The sequence below is a fragment of the Macaca fascicularis genome, chromosome 7 (assembly GCF_037993035.2).
Source record: "Macaca fascicularis isolate 582-1 chromosome 7, T2T-MFA8v1.1".
Lineage (NCBI taxonomy): Eukaryota > Metazoa > Chordata > Mammalia > Primates > Cercopithecidae > Macaca > Macaca fascicularis.
Window position 1 is genome coordinate 11,967,063 of NC_088381.1, and position 17,789 is coordinate 11,984,851.

General features: G+C 38.6%; 1 protein-coding gene across 25 annotated transcripts in view; it reads right to left on the reverse strand.

Annotated features, from left to right (window-relative positions):
* The window catches only part of DPH6 (diphthamine biosynthesis 6), a 452,678-nt gene that overhangs the window by 337,621 nt on the left and 97,268 nt on the right, over nucleotides 1-17,789 (reverse strand). For 24 of the 25 annotated variants that reach the window (XR_012414756.1, XR_012414753.1, XR_012414752.1 and 21 more), the window contains one exon: nucleotides 17,408-17,526. Coding sequence is in view for 4 of the 25 variants with exons in the window: in XM_073995460.1 (XP_073851561.1) it covers nucleotides 17,408-17,526 (119 nt within the window). In the remaining 21 variants the exon portion in view is untranslated. Of the gene's footprint in view, nucleotides 1-5,266; nucleotides 5,528-17,407; nucleotides 17,527-17,789 lie in introns of those variants that run through there. The other variant, XM_065547740.2, reaches the window with a different exon arrangement.

Sequence of the window (17,789 nt, forward strand, 5' to 3'; positions counted from 1 at the left end):
AAACCCAGTCACATATATAATTGTGTCAAAGCAGTTTTGCAAATTGGACTATTCAATACAAATGCCAGATTCATTGTTTAAAGAGAAACAATATATATAACTAATAATAATTAACTGTAAAGTCAGTAACAATATGGGTTCAAATTTGACACACCAGTAAAGGTAGAAAAATAGACTGGAAAAATTAAAGGATGATAGCAATTGACATACACACCAACAAGTATAGGCAAGGATACAAACTTGCTTTTGTTTGTTAGAATAAACACAAACTTAACCTTATGAAGATAGTTTTTCAAAGCAGGAGAAGTAGTGGCATTCTCTCAGCACAAAGGCAAGACTGCAGGCCTTAAGATTCCCTTGAAGACATCTGGCTAATAATAAAACTGCAGGGTTATTGTAAAAATCCCGTTGAGTCCCTCTACACTGGGGTTGGCAAGTAGGTTCCATAAAAGGTAAATATTTTAGGTTTTGTGGGCAAAACGGTCCTTTCACAATTACTAAATTCTTCCACTGTAGCATGAAAACAGCCATAGACAATAAGTAATACATGTTGTGTTCCTATAAAACTCTATTTCCATATATAGGCGGTGAATCAGATTTAACCCTAGTTTGATGACTTTTGCACTAGATCAGTAGTTCTCTTCCTTGGATTCATATTAAAATTGATTAATACTGAAGCTCTAAAAAATTACATGTACCTGGGTCCCATCCCCAGATATTCTGATTTAACGGGTCTGGAGTGCAGTTTGGTCACTGGGATGTTTAAAAGCTCAACAGGCGACAACGAGGTGCGGCCAAGGTTGAAAACCATTGTTTTTAACATTGTTCTAAGAACTTGATTTGGGGCCGGGCGCGGTGGCTCAAGCCTGTAATCCCAGCACTCTGGGAGGCCGAGACGGGCGGATCACGAGGTCAGGAGATCGAGACCATCCTGGCTAACACGGTGAAACCCCGTCTCTATTAAAAAAAATACAAAAAAAAAACTAGCCGGGCGAGGTGGCGGCGCCTGTAGTCCCAGCTACTCGGGAGGCTGAGGCAGGAGAATGGCGTAAACCCGGGAGGCGGAGCTTGCAGTGAGCTGAGATCCGGCCACTGCACTCCAGCCCGGGCGGCAGAGCGAGACTCCGTCTCAAAAAAAAAAAAAAAAAAAAAAAAAGAACTTGATTTGGGCCCTTAATAGGTGTGTCTGTAGAAGAGAAAAAAGAAGGGACGCAGAGATGTCTTTCTGTGGTTGTGACATTCCCAAATGTACTGTGCAAGGCTGCCCTGTACGATACACAATCAACTGCCAGGGTACCAAAGCATCTTGCCACGAAAATGTTTATATCCATCTCTATTATCAGCTTATAAACTAGGACAAAGCAGACCCAAAACAGCAGATGTATTTCTGAAAAAAATACAGCAGGCCAGTTTGAGTCAAAGGTCAGTCGTTTCTATCTGTGGGAGATAACGATACCTAATAGGACTAGGTCTCTGGTCCACTTAAAGGCCTAGTCTCTTCAATTCCTTATATTGATTAGGAAGTGATAAAAAGGGACTATTGTAACTTTGATGTTGATATTTTAAAAATTATAATTTAAAGAATACCTTTGAAAAGATTAAAGCTAATTATTAATAGAATGCATTACTGCCAAAACAACAGAGGGCACTAAAATATTCCATACAGCAAAAGGTAGAAAATAAAAGGAAAAGCAGTAAAACAAAAAACTGATGACATAAAATGAATAAAATAAGTAGAAAAATTAAGAAATAATTAATTGATATATCAGTAAAAACAGTAGATTAAACTTTTTAAGACAAAGATTGGGTCAGTAATAAAATCCAACGTTATGCCAATTATAAAACCCATCTAAAAGCATATGCGCGCGCGCGCACGCACACACACACACACACACACACACACACACACACACACAGAAAGGCTAAAATGGAAGAACAGGCAACAACGTATCAGGCAAATGTACAGAAAGGTTGCAGGGGTCCTATCATTAATATCAAAACAAAATTCAAAGCAATAAAGATGAAAAAAGATATAATTAAGAAACATAAATTACTATTAAGGTTTTTTTTGTTTGCTTTTTTTGAGCAGGGTCTCACTCTGTTGCCCAGGCTGGAGTGCAGTGGTGTGATCTCGGCTCACTGCAACCTCTGGCTCCCAGGCTCAAGTGATCCTCTAACTGCAGTCTCCCAAACAGCTGGGACTACAGGTATATGTCACCATGCCCAGCTAATTTTTTTTTTTTTTTTTTTTGTACAGACAGGGTTTTACCATGTTGCCCAAGCTGGTCTTGAACTCCTAAGCTCAAGCCATTTGCCCACCTGAGCCTCCCAAAGAGCTAGAATTACAGGTGTGAACCACTGTGCCTAGTCACTAATGAGTTGTGGTGAGTTAAGTAATACTGCATTGTTAGAAATCAAGTAAAAAAACTTCCTTTTCGAGTAGAATGGTTGATTATCTACATGACCCTTCCACAAAAATACATCTGAGTGGTGCATAACATTAAATCAAGTTTAGCCTAAAGCTGCCTCCTTACATATTATAAGTTTGACCTAAAGGTTTCTCTGTACATCGTGAAATACAACAAGTAGAGGTGTAACACCCCAGGCTGGAGTGCAGTGACAATTATTGAGTTTTGGACAATCAAATGTAGACAACTTTTCGAACTGGTTTCAAAAAAGGCAAACGTTGAGCTGTAACTGATAGATGCAGGAGGCAGAAAAGGGAACCTGCACAGGGTCTTGTCTAGGCATGCCTGCAACAGACTGGGGGTCTGCATGAGCACTCCTACTTCCCTGGTGCCTTACGCAGCGGGAGGAGCCAGGCCTCTTCAGCTTATGTGTGGTGGCCTGGTGTTCAATCTGTGATGTGGATGCATGTTGGCAGGACCCCTTCTTTCTTTCCTGAGAGCATTCTTTTTGCCTAATAAATCTGCGCTCTTCACCCTTCCATGTGTCTGTGTGCCTAATTTTTCTTGGTTGTGAGACAAGAACCCAGATTTTAGCTGAACTACAGAGCAAAATATCCTGCATCATTTTGGTGGTCCATACGGGGACATGAGGAGGGGTGAGTAAAATGTGGACCAAAAAATCTCTTTTCCTTTTGTTTCTGAGCCTTCTTGTCCTTGGACTTCTTCTGAGGGCAGAGGAAACTGTGGTCCCTTTCGTTGCTCTCGGGGTTTGGGAATGTCAGCATTGGTCCAAACCAGTCCTTTCTATGGCATTTTCCTTCCTTTTTCTGGGACTGTAATGGCACCTATCTTTTCTTTTACTGTAACAGTGGTGTTCCACCTCTACCCCAATGGCTGCAGGTGCACGTATGGCCACGGCTGCTGCCCTGGCCCCAGGGCAGTCTCACAGCCCAGAGGCGTGCATGTCCAGCTGGGCAGCATTGCTCGCGACACCTCCATGGAGTCTCCCCATTCCCTGGCGGAGGGGTCTAGCTCAGTCCGACAGCAATTGAAAGCTTCTCTGTGGCCGGGCATAGTGGCTCACGTCGGTAATCCCAGCACTTTGGGAGGCCGAGACAGGTGGATCATGAGGTCAGGAGATTGAGACCATCCTGGCTAACACAGTGAAACCCCATCTCTACTAAAAATAAAAAAAATTAGCCGGGTGTAGTGGTGGGTGCCTGTAGTCCCAGCTACTCGGAGGCTGAGGCAGGAGAATGGCGTGAACCCAGGAGGTGGAGCTTGCAGTGAGCCGAGATCGTGCCACTGCACTCCGGCCTGGGCACCAGAGCAAGATTCCGTCTCAAAAAAAAAAAAAACAAAAAAAGTTTCTCTCTCTGTTCGTCACTGCACTCCAGCCTGGGTAACAGAGAGAGACTCCATCTCATAAAAGATGCATTTACGTAAGAATAAGAGGTTTCTTGCCCAGGCATCTTTTTCTTTCCTCTATCCTGTCAGCAGTGAATACAGCTTTGCATTTAAGTTTTTTTCTTTTCTCCATCCTGTCAGCAGTTAACACAGCCCTGTATTTAAGTTTTTTTTTTTTTTCTTTTCTCCACCAGGTCAGGAGTTAACTTTTATACAAGAGGCTTTCTCCCTCACTTTTGGAGGACGTTTTACTAGGCCAGGACACCCTTTTCCCTCCCTTGTTGGAGGAGAACTCAATTCCACAGCTTCTCCTTAGCATTTGGCTTATGATATGGAGTCCCATGCAACCCCCGAGACACATTTTTGTCCCAAACTCAATTCCAAGTTTCAGAACTCAAAAGCTACTAACAGCAGGGGAGACAGGGTGTACATGGGTAAGAGTGGACAATCCTATCCCCTAGGATCCCATGTTTACATGGGTAAGAGCCACTTGGACGCCCACGGGCAGCACCCTGTTGCAGTTGCTGGGCCTCAGGGATATTTGGACGAAAGAAAGAAAGAGGGACGCCTCAATTTCTCTCTCTCACATATCCATAGTATTCACTAGGAAGAAAAGGGAACCAGGAACACCTCGCTCCCCTCTTTCTAGATGAGTAGCCATTCATCTTCATTGTGAACCTCTTGAATGCATCCTGAGTCCTGGGGCTCCTTTGAAAAAAAAGTCTTCTTTTTCCCTTTTCCTCCTCTGTCCTCTCTTCACAGATGAGTACTGTGTTCCCCTACGGGACAGTCCTCTTGGATGTATGCTCCAAACTGGGAAAAGTTAATTTCCCAAACCTTAAACTGGTTGGCTTGGGACTGAGCTTGGAGGAAGGGAACCCGGAAGCCTGACATGCAGGCAAAAGAGTAAACTTTTTTTTACCAGTTGGGCTTTTGGCCTCCCTCTCCTGGTGCAAACTGGTAAAGGGAATGGTAAGGATCACTGTTTATATTCTCTGTAAAGTCTGAATTATAAAAAAGGATTTGTGAGGCTGGTCTTAAGCTATAGCCAAACTGGTGTGCTTTGCATGTCACTCTGCACGGTTCTGTCAGAAAGAGGGGTACCTTAGGATGGGATACAGGCCCAGGACTCCACATGACCTGTAACCACGTGGCAGTGCTTTGTTCTAGCCTCTGTCGTTTTACAATGGCAGCCTAGGTTCAGACCTGGCTTAGGGAATGTGTCCTTTCTGGTTAGATATTTGCATGACCTTTACCATTTGTTGATTCTCTTCCCCTCCACAAATCACCTTGAATTTTCCTTTCTCTGAGTCCCTGGGAGGTTACCATTGGTAAAGTTTGAAAGCCAAAATACTGGTCACTTGGCATGGTTAAAGTTGGATAATAAGGGATTTAAATGGATTTTCATAGAGCACGGAGCTAAATTAAAAAAGGATACCCAAGTTATAGGTATATTTAAAGGCGTTTATATTTTTCTCTTCTTGTATCTTGTTTTTCTGGAAAAAGTTTTTTTCTCAGTTGACTGAATTCTTTTTCTCCATTTTGTCTTGCCACCCTTAATGCACACATCAGAGGCCCTAAGATAATTTCCCTTTTTTTTTTTTTTTTTTTTGTGACAGAGTCTCTCTCTTTCGTCCAGGCTGGAGTGCAGTGGTGCGATCTTGACTTACTGCAACCTCCGCATCCTGGGTTCAAGCGATGGCCTGTGATTCCTTGGGAAAAAACAGAAAAGGTCATTGGATTCCATTTTGGGAGGAGTCTCTGTTTTCCTCATGGAGCCCCAGGAATTAGAGGCGGATGGATCTTTCTCAAAATTTGTTTTTGTCTTCCAGCTATACCTGTTTATTAGGCCCTAGAAACTGCATGCTTTCCTAGCCCTACACTTAAAGGGTCTCATTCAGAGGTCAATAGCCCAATTAGGAGACTGGTAAACAGAAAATCCTATAACTACTGGATCTGCTTCTATTTGTCTGTGTGGTTATATACGTGTTGTGTGTGATATCTACAAAAAAGAGAGCTCTTATTAATCTAAAGGAAAATAAGCATCTAGATCAAATATCTTTTAAAGGGAAGATAAAAGCTGTGGTACCTTTTGGTTCGTGTGACTTCAGTCTTTGAGAAATGGAAACAGCCTTGGAGATTACTGGTAAAATGCAAATGCCATCAAAATGTAATTTTTTACCTAGGTTTATAGGATTATTTTAAATTAGGTAAGATAAAGCCAAAGGTTTAAACAAGTTGTGGAAGGTTTCTAAAAATTAATCTTGCAAAAGAAATTCTGTGTGTGAACACTGACTAGATTCAAAAGGGTATTATATGGTTTTTCTGTAAATTGAGCATTGAAATAAAAGCAAAACAAGGTTTTCCTAAGGCACTAATCTGCTTTTTAGCAAAATTTATAAAGAGTTATAAAAGATTCATAACGGTCTCACCTCGTGGTCAAACTGGTTAAGACTGGATAGAATTGTCTAAAGATTTCATTAGAAACTTGGGGTTGATATTAATAGCTGAAATGTTGATAAATATCAAACAGAACAAGAGTTAAATGAATGGACTGAACTAATGAAAAACTGAGTAAGCTTTTTAAACTTTTGTTTAAAACATTGCTGATACTTATTTTGTTTTTCAGATTCAAGGAAACTTATTTGGAGCTATTTATGGCCTTTAACAGAGTGAGGCATACTCCTGTGAACAAAATTTGGAGCATATTTGTTTCTCTCTGCCTGGCTTCTCCAGTATTGGGAAACTGTCAGCATTCTTAGCTTATGGCAATATGGTTATTTGCATCAGTGCCATTTTCTCTTGCAACAGGACGTAATTGGAGAAACTGGTTGTTTTATCAAGGCTTTGACTGGAAGGGTATGCTTCCTTTTAAGGAATCAAGCTCAACTTGCAGATCCAATAAAAACCCCTTGGGAAAACTGTCTATAGTAGATACCTTGTCTACATAGTCCCTGTACAAAGTTCCTAACCTATGGTGAGTAAAGAATGTCACTTTCTAACAGGTCCAGGAGTCCCATGTTCTTGGGAACTCAAGAAGAGAGGAGTTCACCCAACTCACAGTCATTAGAGTACACAAACCCATGGCAGAGCTTGGCTCTAAAAAAGGAAAATAAAAGTCCTATCTGAGATTCCATCAAATCCAATTTAAAAAGCCCATGTAGAAATAATTATTCTTGCTCCACCTTACGCAAATAATCGGGCCAGGTATGAGACTAAAGTTATTTTGCAAACAACTCAGTCCTGTTATGCTTTGTTTTTAATAAAAATGAGGACTGGAGAGAAAGTATGTTTCAAAACTTACACATTTGTCATTAAATTCCAGACTTGTTAGTTGTTTTTTAAGTTCTTGCCTACATTTTAGGCTTACATTGCTTATTCTTGTGAGCCAATCAGCAATCTCTGGCTGCAGCTCAGAAGGAACAAAAGGGATGGGTAATGTAAACATCTGGTTCAATATTTTAATTCTGAGCAATTATCCTGAAAATCCTGCCAGATGATGGGAGTAAATAGGGTGCCTATAACCTGGAGGTTTCCTTTTTGGGAAAATAAGACAAAGAGGGCTAACCAAAGCCAAGCCCCATGCACCCAAATCTTAGCAACTCTAACTACAGCCACCAGTTATCCAGGCATGTCAACAGCCTTGGGATTTAAAAACTGTCCTTACCCACTCCTTTTTGTTTCATTTTGACACGTTTTCTAATAACCAGGTTTGTCTCCTCTCGCCTTCAGGTCATCAACTCCAAACATTCATGCAACTGGAGCCTCAAACAATGGCCCCCTTTAACCGCGGAATCTTAGATAGGCCTCTGAGGGAGATCTGACTCCGTCTTCCCAAAACAGTGCTCCTGTCAGCAGTACGAAGTGGTCAGTTTTTTATCCTTATCCCTATCCTTATCCTAATGGAAGTTATACGTCCTTCTTTAGGGAGTGAATGATAGAGGCAGGAGGCAGATAAGGGAACCCGCACAGGGTCCTGCCTGGGCATGCCTGCAACAGACAGGGGTCTGCATGCGCACTGGGAGAACGGGGAGGAGCCGCCAGGAATATGTGCCTTATGCACCAAAAGCAACGGCAACAAAAGACAACATTGACAGATGGGATCTAATTAAACTAAAGAGCTTCTGCACAGGAAAAGAAACTATCATCAGAGTGAACAGGTAACCTACGGAATGGGAGAAAATTTTTGCAATCTATCCATCTGACAAAGGGCAAATATCCAGAATCTACAAGGAACTTAAACAAATTTACAAGAAAAAAACAAACAACCCAATCAAAAAGTGGATGAAAGATATGAACAGACACTTCTCAAAAGAAGACATTTATGTGGCCCACAAATGTATGAAAAAAAGCTCATCATCACTGGTCATTAGAGAAATGCAAATCAAAACCACAATGAGATACCATCTCATGCCAGTTAGAATGGCGATCATTAAAAAGTCAGGAATCAACAGATGCTGGAGAGGATGTGGAGAAATAGGAATGCTTTTACACTGTTGGTGGGAATGTAAATTAGTTCAACCATTGTGGAAGACAATGTGGCAATTCCTCAAGGATCTAGAACCAGAAATACCATTTGACCCAGCAATCCCATTACTGGGTATATACCCAAAGGATTATAAATCATGCTGCTATAAAGACACATGCACATGTATGTTTATTACAGCACTATTCACGATAACAAAGACTTGGAACCAACCCAAATTCCCACCAATGATAGACTAGATAAAGAAAATGTGGCACATATACAGCATGGAGTACTATGCAGCCATAAAAAAGGATGGGTTCATGGCCTTTGCAGGGACATGGATGAAGCTGGAAGCCATAATTCTCAGCAAATTAACACAGGAACAGAAAACCATACATCGCATGTTCTCACTCATTAAGTGGGAGTTGAACAATGAGAACACTTGGATACAGGGAGGGGAACATCACACACCAGGCCCTGTTGTGGGGGGTGGAGGGCTAGGGGAGGGATAGCATTAGGAGAAATATCTAATATAGATGACGGGTTGATGGGTGCAGCAAACCACCATGGCACATGTATACCTATTTAACAAACCTGCATGTTCTGCATGTGAATCCCAGAACTTGAAAGTATAATAATAATAAAAAAAAATGAACTCATATATATATACACACATACATACATACAGTGGGAGAAGGACAGAACCAGGAAATCACATACCTAATGTAAGAGCTAAAAGTATAAAACTCTTAGAAGAAAACATAGGAGTAAATCTCATGACATCAAGTTAGCAATGATTTCTTAGAAGTAACATCAAAAGAACATGTAATCAAAACAAAAAATGATAAATTGGACTACGTCAAAACTAAAAATGTTTATGCTTCAAAGGACACCACCCAGAAGTAAAGAGAAAACCCACAAAATGGGAGAAAATATTTAAAATCACACATTTGATAAGAGACTTATACTCAGAATATATATTAAAGAAAACCTACAACTCACTAAAGACAAATAACTCAATTAAAATATAGGTAAAGGATTTTAACTGGCATTTCTCTAAAGAAGATAGACAAATGGCCAATAAATACATAAGAAGATGGTCAACATCATTAGCCATTAGAGAAATGCAAAATAAAACCACAATGAGATACAACTTTATACTCACCAGGATAGCTATAAGAAAGACAGAAAATAATTAAGTGTTGGCTAGGATGTGAAAAACTGGAACCCTTATTCATTGCTAGTGGGAATCTAAAGTGGTATAGCCACTTTAGAAATCAGTTTGGTGGTTGCTCAAAATGTTAAATATAGAATCATCATATGACACAGAAATTCCACTCCTAGGTATATACCCAAGATAAATGAATACATATGTCCAAAGAAAAACTTGTACACAAATGTTCATAGAAGCATTATTCATAATAAACAAAAAATGGAAATGACTCAAATGTCCATGGACTGATGAATGGCTAAATAAAATGTGGTATATCTTCGTAACAGAATATTACATGGCAATAAAAAGAACTCAATTGTATATGCTACAATTTGGATGTTTCTTGAAAACATTCTAAGTGAAAGAAGCTAGTCACAGAGACCACATATTGTAGGATTCCATTTATATGAAATATCTACAATAGGCAAATCTATAAAGATATGAAGCTACAAAGTCCTCATGGTGCTTAAAACTGGGAGCAGGGGAGCAGGGGTTGGTGGTAACTTGAGAATGATTACTAATCAGCATGGGATTCCTTTTTGGGAAACACAAATTCTAAAACTAGACTGTGGTAATGATTGCACAACCTGTGAATACACTAAAAAAAATTGAATTGTACATTTTAAGTGGGTGATGTGTATAGTATGTTAATTATATTTCCGTAAAACTTAAAAAATAATGTATAATCATAGTAGCTATATGCTCAGACAATACAAATAAAAAGATGTCTTAAAAATGAGAGGGGAAATTCAGAAAAGCACATACAAAAAAATCTTTTTAACTGTTCTCTGAAATTACATAATCAGTAGTGGCATTAGCATTGTTATTCTGAAATTGTCTCATATACTGTTAACATTTTAATATAATATCTATATCTACTGGTATGCTGAGTCCCAACAAGAGGTCCCTGCAGAACTCTTGTTGGAGCAGAACACATTATTTTTATTACTTGCAAAGAATAAGTAAATAATACTGTTCTGACTTTTCTCTGCCCCAGCTCTTACTCCAGGAGCAAGAGATATGAGATGAGATATGTGATGAGAAAGAGATATAATCTTGCAAGTAATTCCATCTACCATAGGTAAGGGGTCTGGAAAAATAAATCCGAGTATTGATTTAGGAAAAAAGAGGCAGCTGTTCCCCCTTCCCTTCTGAGAGAGTTTCCTTGGAAAAGTCAAGAGAAGGATATGTGCTTTCACATTTTGGAATGTAAATAAATCTTCCTGGGGGGAAAAACTAGTGTCTCCAGCTTTACAATCCAAGAGGTGTCTCCAAGGTCCTGGTCTCAACCCTTCCTTTGAAATGTAAACAGATATCTCAAGAAAGGTAAGTCTCTCTGGAGTTTTCACTATCTGTTCAGCCATAAACTAATTTCTAAAAGTTGTCTTTTAGCCTAGGTCTCTAGTTTCTGTAAAATTTGTTCAAAGTCCTAACTGTGCAGAAACATAAGAATATGTTCTCTACTGTCCCACATACAATGTGATATTTATTTTGTAGTGTAATACAAAATAAATACGAAATTGAGTTAAACCAAAATATTAGCTTGTTAAATCAGACTCAAACAAACTGGACATCTTACCCAGTTTCAACCTTTTCTGATAATTTCAGGAAGAGAAGTAATCAGGCAGCCTAACAAGGTAGAGTTCCAAGACCAAGAACAGCTCTCCAGGTCCTTCACTGCTATACGCTGGCCCAGATTAGCACGTGAGGTCAATTAGAATTACAGTATCATTCTCTGTCTCTTCCCAACAAAAACAACTTTTCTCATGCACGTTCATAGTCACAGTGACTAGGTTAGTCACTAGAGATTATTGTTCAATAAATTCGGGATTCCATTTGGCTTGAGGATATAATTATATATAGCACAGTATAGGTTTTAAAAGTCATTGGCTTCCAGATATCATTATGCAACAAGCTCCCTTCAGGACAACATAATGTCGTTCCTTTATCCTTCCAATTCTAGTCAGTGTAGCATGAGAAAGACAAATTCCCTTTTTATCTGTGATACTTGGGCCACTGGAGAACAAATATAAAGGCCACACTGTTCAGCAATGTCCCATAATTTAGGCTAATCATCGTGTTCCCATAAGTGGGCATCCTTAGCTTGGCTACTAGAACTGCTGGCCATTGATCTTTAAAAACAACAACTTCCATAGCAATTGGAATATTCAAGAGTCTTTCCTGCTAAGAGTAGAAGCCCTCTTCTTGCACTGCTGACCAATATGATGTTCCATTAAATACTCTATTAGTCCAGTCATTTAAAGCTTTCTTGTCCCTCTAGGGCCATTTCCAGATGCAGCCAGTCTCCTGGAAGAGAGCTCCCTCTAGTGTCTCTATTGGGACTAGCAACTCCTTTTCATCACGAGTTTTCAGGAACATTATTTTGGTCTGATTTGGTCTGATATTAGTAATGGTCCTTAAGACCACTACTAAAAATGCCTTTAGAACATCAAGACAGCAGAGACAATATTTACCAAGCAACAACATGGGTTATTACCATGGTACATTAGTAAAATTTGTACAATTTAGAAAAATAGTTTGCACACACACACACAAGTCCCATGAGATTGTCATTTGGCATATTATGTACCAAACACAGCTCTCTTTGGGTATGTCATAGGCTTTTCACAAACATACTCTGCAGAATTCCAGACAGGAGTTGTTAGTAATATTTATTCGTTACATTACATCCAAATCCATCTCCCTCAAGGTGGTCTTCCAATTCCCTTAAATGAATTCCATTCGCATTCACATATTCTATATTAGAAGGAAATCAAGCTACAACAGGCAGTAGAAATCTGCTCTCCATTATACCTAGGTAGATGTCTTAGCAACATATTGTCTTGATTTATGTCCACAAGGAATGCAAAAGCCCTATTGCTCCAAATCCTCCATCTATGTACTTGAATTAGTAATGGTGAAATCATCAAAACAAAACAAAAAAAAAGAGATCTGAATGGTAAATATAGTTGACCCTTGAACATCACGAATATGAACTGCCTGGATTCACTTATATATGGATTTTTTTCAATAAGTATATTTGGAGAGATTTGTGACAATTTGAAAAAACTCAACATATGAACCATGTAGCCTAGAAATACTGAAAAAATTAAGAGAAAGGTATGTCATGAATGCATGAAATACATGTAGATGTTCATGTATTTTATCATTTACTACCACAAAATATATAGAAATCTATTATATAAGGTTAAAATTTACCAAACACACACATATTCACAGGTGAGAGAAAGGTAAACAAACATAAAGATGCAGCATTAAATCATAACTGCATAAAATTAACTATTATTATCTATTGTTACTACTGTATTAATTTTGTAGCCATCGCCTGTTGCCATTGCGGTGAGCTCAAGTGTTGCTAGTGTCTGCTTAAAATACTATGTGATGCTAATCATCTCTGCATGAGCAGAGCATTTTCTGTCTCCAGTAAATTGTGTATTACAGTAAAAAGTGATCTCTTGTAGTTCTTGCATATATTTCATTGGGTTTAGTGTAAATACTGTAAACCTCGAGTAACACCATGGGACCCATACGAACTGCCACCAGTGATGCTGGACGTGTTCCCAAGACGCAGAGAAAAGTCATGACATTGTAAGAAAAAGTTGACGTTCTGTAGATTGAGATCTGCAGCTGTGGCTGCCTGCAATTTTGGACAGATGATTCATTTTGTAGACAGATGACATAAATTTGCAGTATTGATAAATACAGGACAGTACTATAAGTGTATTTTCTCTTCCTTACGTTTTATTTTTCTTTCTTTTTTTGAGACAGGGTCTTGCTCTTCACCCAGGTTGGAGTGCAAAGGTGCAAAGACAGCTCACTGAGGCCCTGACTTCCCAGGCTGAAGCGATTTTCCCGCCTCAGCCTCCTGAGTAGCTGGGATTACAGGCACACACCACCATGCCCAGCTAATTTTTAAACTTTTTATAGGGATAGGTCTCCTTATGTTGCCCAGGCTGGTCTCACACTCCTGACTCAAGAGATCCTTTCATTTTGGGCTCCCAAAGTCCTGAGAATATAAGCATGAGCCACTGTGTCTGGCCTCTCTTCCTTATAATTATCTTAGTAAAATTTTCTTTTCTCCAGCTTATTTTATTGTAAGAGTATGTAATACATACAACATGCAAAATGTGTTACTTGCCTGTTATGTTTTTGGTAAGGCTTCTGGTCAACAGCAGTAGTTAAGTTTTTGGAGTATCAAAAGTTATAAGTGGCTTTTCAACTATGCCGGGGATTGGTGCTCCTAACCACCTTGTTGTCCAAGGGACAACTGGATAGCCTACAAACCAAGACATGAGTGGGAACTGTAGTGAACTGCTCCTACATTGAGTAATCAAGGGGCACTCTGCCACTTTATTCCTCTAGATTACATAGGTGGAATCTTTCTTTTCTTTTTTGAAACAAAGTCTTGCTCTGTCACCCAGGCTGGAGTGCAGTGGCGTGATCTTGGCTCACTGCAAGCTCTGTCTCCCAGGTTCATGCCATTTTCCTGCCTCAGCCTCCTGAGTAGCTGGGACTACAGGCGCCCGCCACCACGCCTGGCTAATTTTTTTGTATTTTTAGTAGAGACGGGGTTTCACCATATTAGCCAGGATGGTCTCGATCTCCTGACCTTCATGATACGCCCGCCTCGGCCTCCCAAACTGCTGGGATTACAGGCCATAGGTGGAATCTTTAAGTACAGCTGTACATCACCAATTTCCCTTCTCTCCAGAAAACACATCCAAAGTGTTCTCTCAACATCAGTTAGGTTAGCATCAAATTTGAGAGAGATATCCAAGACAACAACTCAACTTCAGCAAGAAGAGAGTAGCTTGGCATTTACCAAGGAGAGATTCCAAATACCTTATTATTTTCTAGCTCTGAGGCTCTGCCATGTTAGGTCACATGGTTACATCTCTCCACAGAACTTGAATTCACGTATAAGTGCCTTTCTATCTCTTACACGTCCTCCCATTTCCATCTATTACCTGTTTTGACCCATACCCTTTTCCCCACGATTGGGCTAACTGGTTCAACGGTTGTATTATAAACCCACAGGGACAGTAAAACAGCAGCCTTGTTAGCACTTCTCCTTGGCAGATATTACAGGATTTGACACATAAGAATCACAAGACACTGGCTTGTGTTTATGGATAGGCCTTAATTTGCCTGCACAGAGTGAAGTTATTCACACCCCTAAAGGCCTTTAAGAATATGCACTGTCAAATGTAATGGTATTGACACCGTGTTCTGTGCACTGACAACACTTTCCTTTGGTATGTGCAACTTTAAACTCGGGCCTAGGACCATTAGATCAGCGAAAACTAATTAAAACATCTATGAAATGGGAAAGATACATAGTTGTGAATTTGCATCCTCCCCATCACCTCATTCCTATCTCCCAATCCTAGAAACCTTATAAGTAGAGTCCTAGCATTATTCCCTTTCACAGTCAATGTTACTACACCATCATTTAACTGAATAAACTAACCCTTAAACCTGTAGTTTTTTCTAGTGATCAATTTAGTTACTTTGGAAACAAATATATCTTTCAAGAAACAGGAGGTTTTCTAATGATAGGTAAAAGTGGTTTCATGTTTTCCCTTTATCATTTATCTCTTTTTTAGCAACTAGTTAACATTCTGCTAAAAGGAGTCCAAAGATACTTTTCCCCTCTAGTAAATACCCTTAGTGATTTTTTTGTTTCTTTGTATGTTTTTTTGCCATGAGGTCTGTAATTATATTTGCAGGAAGATTACAGAGGTTCTTCCTTCTTGCTTTCCAGGAAGCCTACCCCAGTTACTGGAAAGAATGGATAACAGATCTGCTATTTGGTCTTTTTGTTCCCCCAAATTATGGGATTTTCTAATAAATAATATCTCTTGTGACCTTGATAATCAAGATTTACTGTGGAAGAAAGAAGGCAGAGATAGAATACAGAATTATTATAATCCTTATGTTGTCTTGAATTTGATTTTGAAATATCATGAACTCATGAGTCATTAGATACACACATACAGACATATATCATTTCACGTTCAAAGAAATCAGGGCTTCCTGAAAAAAAGGATGTTCTAGCTCTGGGACCGAAAATGTGTAAGATGACCACTTCGTGGCAGCATTGTTTATCACAGTGCCAAACTGGATACCACCTATATGCTATCAATAATAGAATGGACAATTAAATTGTGGTGTGATAAGTTAATTAGAGTCTCCCACAAGGGAACACTATACTACAATATAAATGAACACACTATTGCTTCATTCAATAATATGGATGAGTCCCTTAAAACATTATAATGAAACAAAGAAGCCAGAAATTTTATGAGTTCATTGATGCCTATAAGACATAAAGGTTATGTAACATAATTATAAAAAATATATTTGTATGCATTCGTGTAGAACTGACCCTTTTCTATTATAAGACCATTTCATAGAAAAATGGTCCACAAAATTTTACTGATACCTCTCCCCCATAGAAAGGTCTTATTGTCCCCCCTTTTTTTTTTTTTTTGGCTTAAATCTTGTTCTGACAATTTTAAATGGGAGGAAAAAGGCTTAGCAACCTATATTGCATCATTTATATGTTTCTATGTCTTCAGAAGTACTGTCTTTCTTAATATTATTCTAAAGAATAACTTTCATCTTTGCACACCTATAGGCAGTCAGTAGAAACCACGTGCTGTAAATGTTAAAATCAGATCTATATTTTCGTTACTGAGATGCCAAAGACAAATCTGCTCGGTTTTTACATTTTACCCAAAGGCTTGATAAAGCTAATTCCCCATCTCTAATCCCTACAGAGACACACACATAGAAATGCAAGAACACACAATATCGGTCATATACTATTAAAAGATGGCAATAAGGTCAAATTCTTTGACTACCTTTTCAATAAGGGAGGTCTCTCTGGGTTCTAATCCAGTCTTTTATCTGTCTGGCAGTAAAAGGAATAGTATGTGTACCTTTCAGTGAGGTGTCACGTGAACTTCATTACAGAACTATGTAATCTTAGAAAATTCAAAGAGAGAGCGAGAGACAAAGAAAAAGCAAGAGGGAATACTCTGTACAGAATCACCCAGAAATTCATATGACAAATATATTTATAATGAGATCGTTTATCATGAGAGCTGCTCGGCAACCTTTTCTCAGAAATAATAATATAATACCACTCAATCTTTCTCGTTTTAACAGCTAAGGAGATCAACTACAGATTCACTAAAAAAAGCTTTCAACTGAAGACAACACTTCAACTTCAGCAAGAATAGAGCAGCTTGGTATTTACCACGGAGAAACATTATGGGGTCTGTACTCTTTCTCTTAATTTTATTTAAAAAGTGAATGTATCTGTAAAATCTTCTACAGCTACATGTTTCTCAAACATGATTTTCTCACCACCTCCAACAAAAACCAGTATCCTATCTATTTTTTATAACAAAAACAAAACCATCATTCTATTTTAGCATCATTCAAAATATGTTAAAAAATACAAGGAATATATCATGTTTTGTGTCAAATACATATTGCAAGAAGCTTCCAAAAAACTCCAAAACAAAACAAAAATAACCCTTGTATTTCCTGTCTCCAACAAGCCTAAATTCCAAACCCTAAAAAAAAAAAAACCAACTTAAATTGAAGGACTATAATACAATATCAGTTTTAGAACCAGTTATATATTTAAAAAAAAAAAAAAAAAAAGCCTTACTAGTAATCACTTTGGCAAATGGTCAAAAGCCCCATTTTAAAACTTCCCTTTCTTCATGCAAGGAAGGTGCTTACTCAATTTCTTCAGCTGTGACTCCACATTTTTATATTCTAAATCAGTTTTCTTTGTTCATTGTAACTACTTATTAGTGAATTGAGATTATCTATGTGGCAACAAACAGCTCCCTTGATAGTTTGGCTGCATACCCAAAGCTGCTACTTTGATGATCATTGCTTGAATGTTAGATGATATCATCTCTCTGAGCAAATCTTCCTGGTTTCTCTGCCAAAGGTAAGCTAAAGGCTGGAGATTAAGCCTTTTACACCTACAAAAGAAAAAGAAAAAGAAAGTCAGATGATATCTTAATATTTTATACTTGGATCCACAGCAATTACTTTGATTTGAAACATAATGCTTCGTTCAAGGATTTTAGCATTGAAAATGCTTTTAAAAACATATTTTGCATAATGAAGTTTATATATACAACATAAACATATTTAATTTCCATGGGCTATGCATAAACTGATAAAAATGAAATTTCTAGGCATACTAGAAATATTAATTTTAGTAAGACTCTTAATTTAGTAA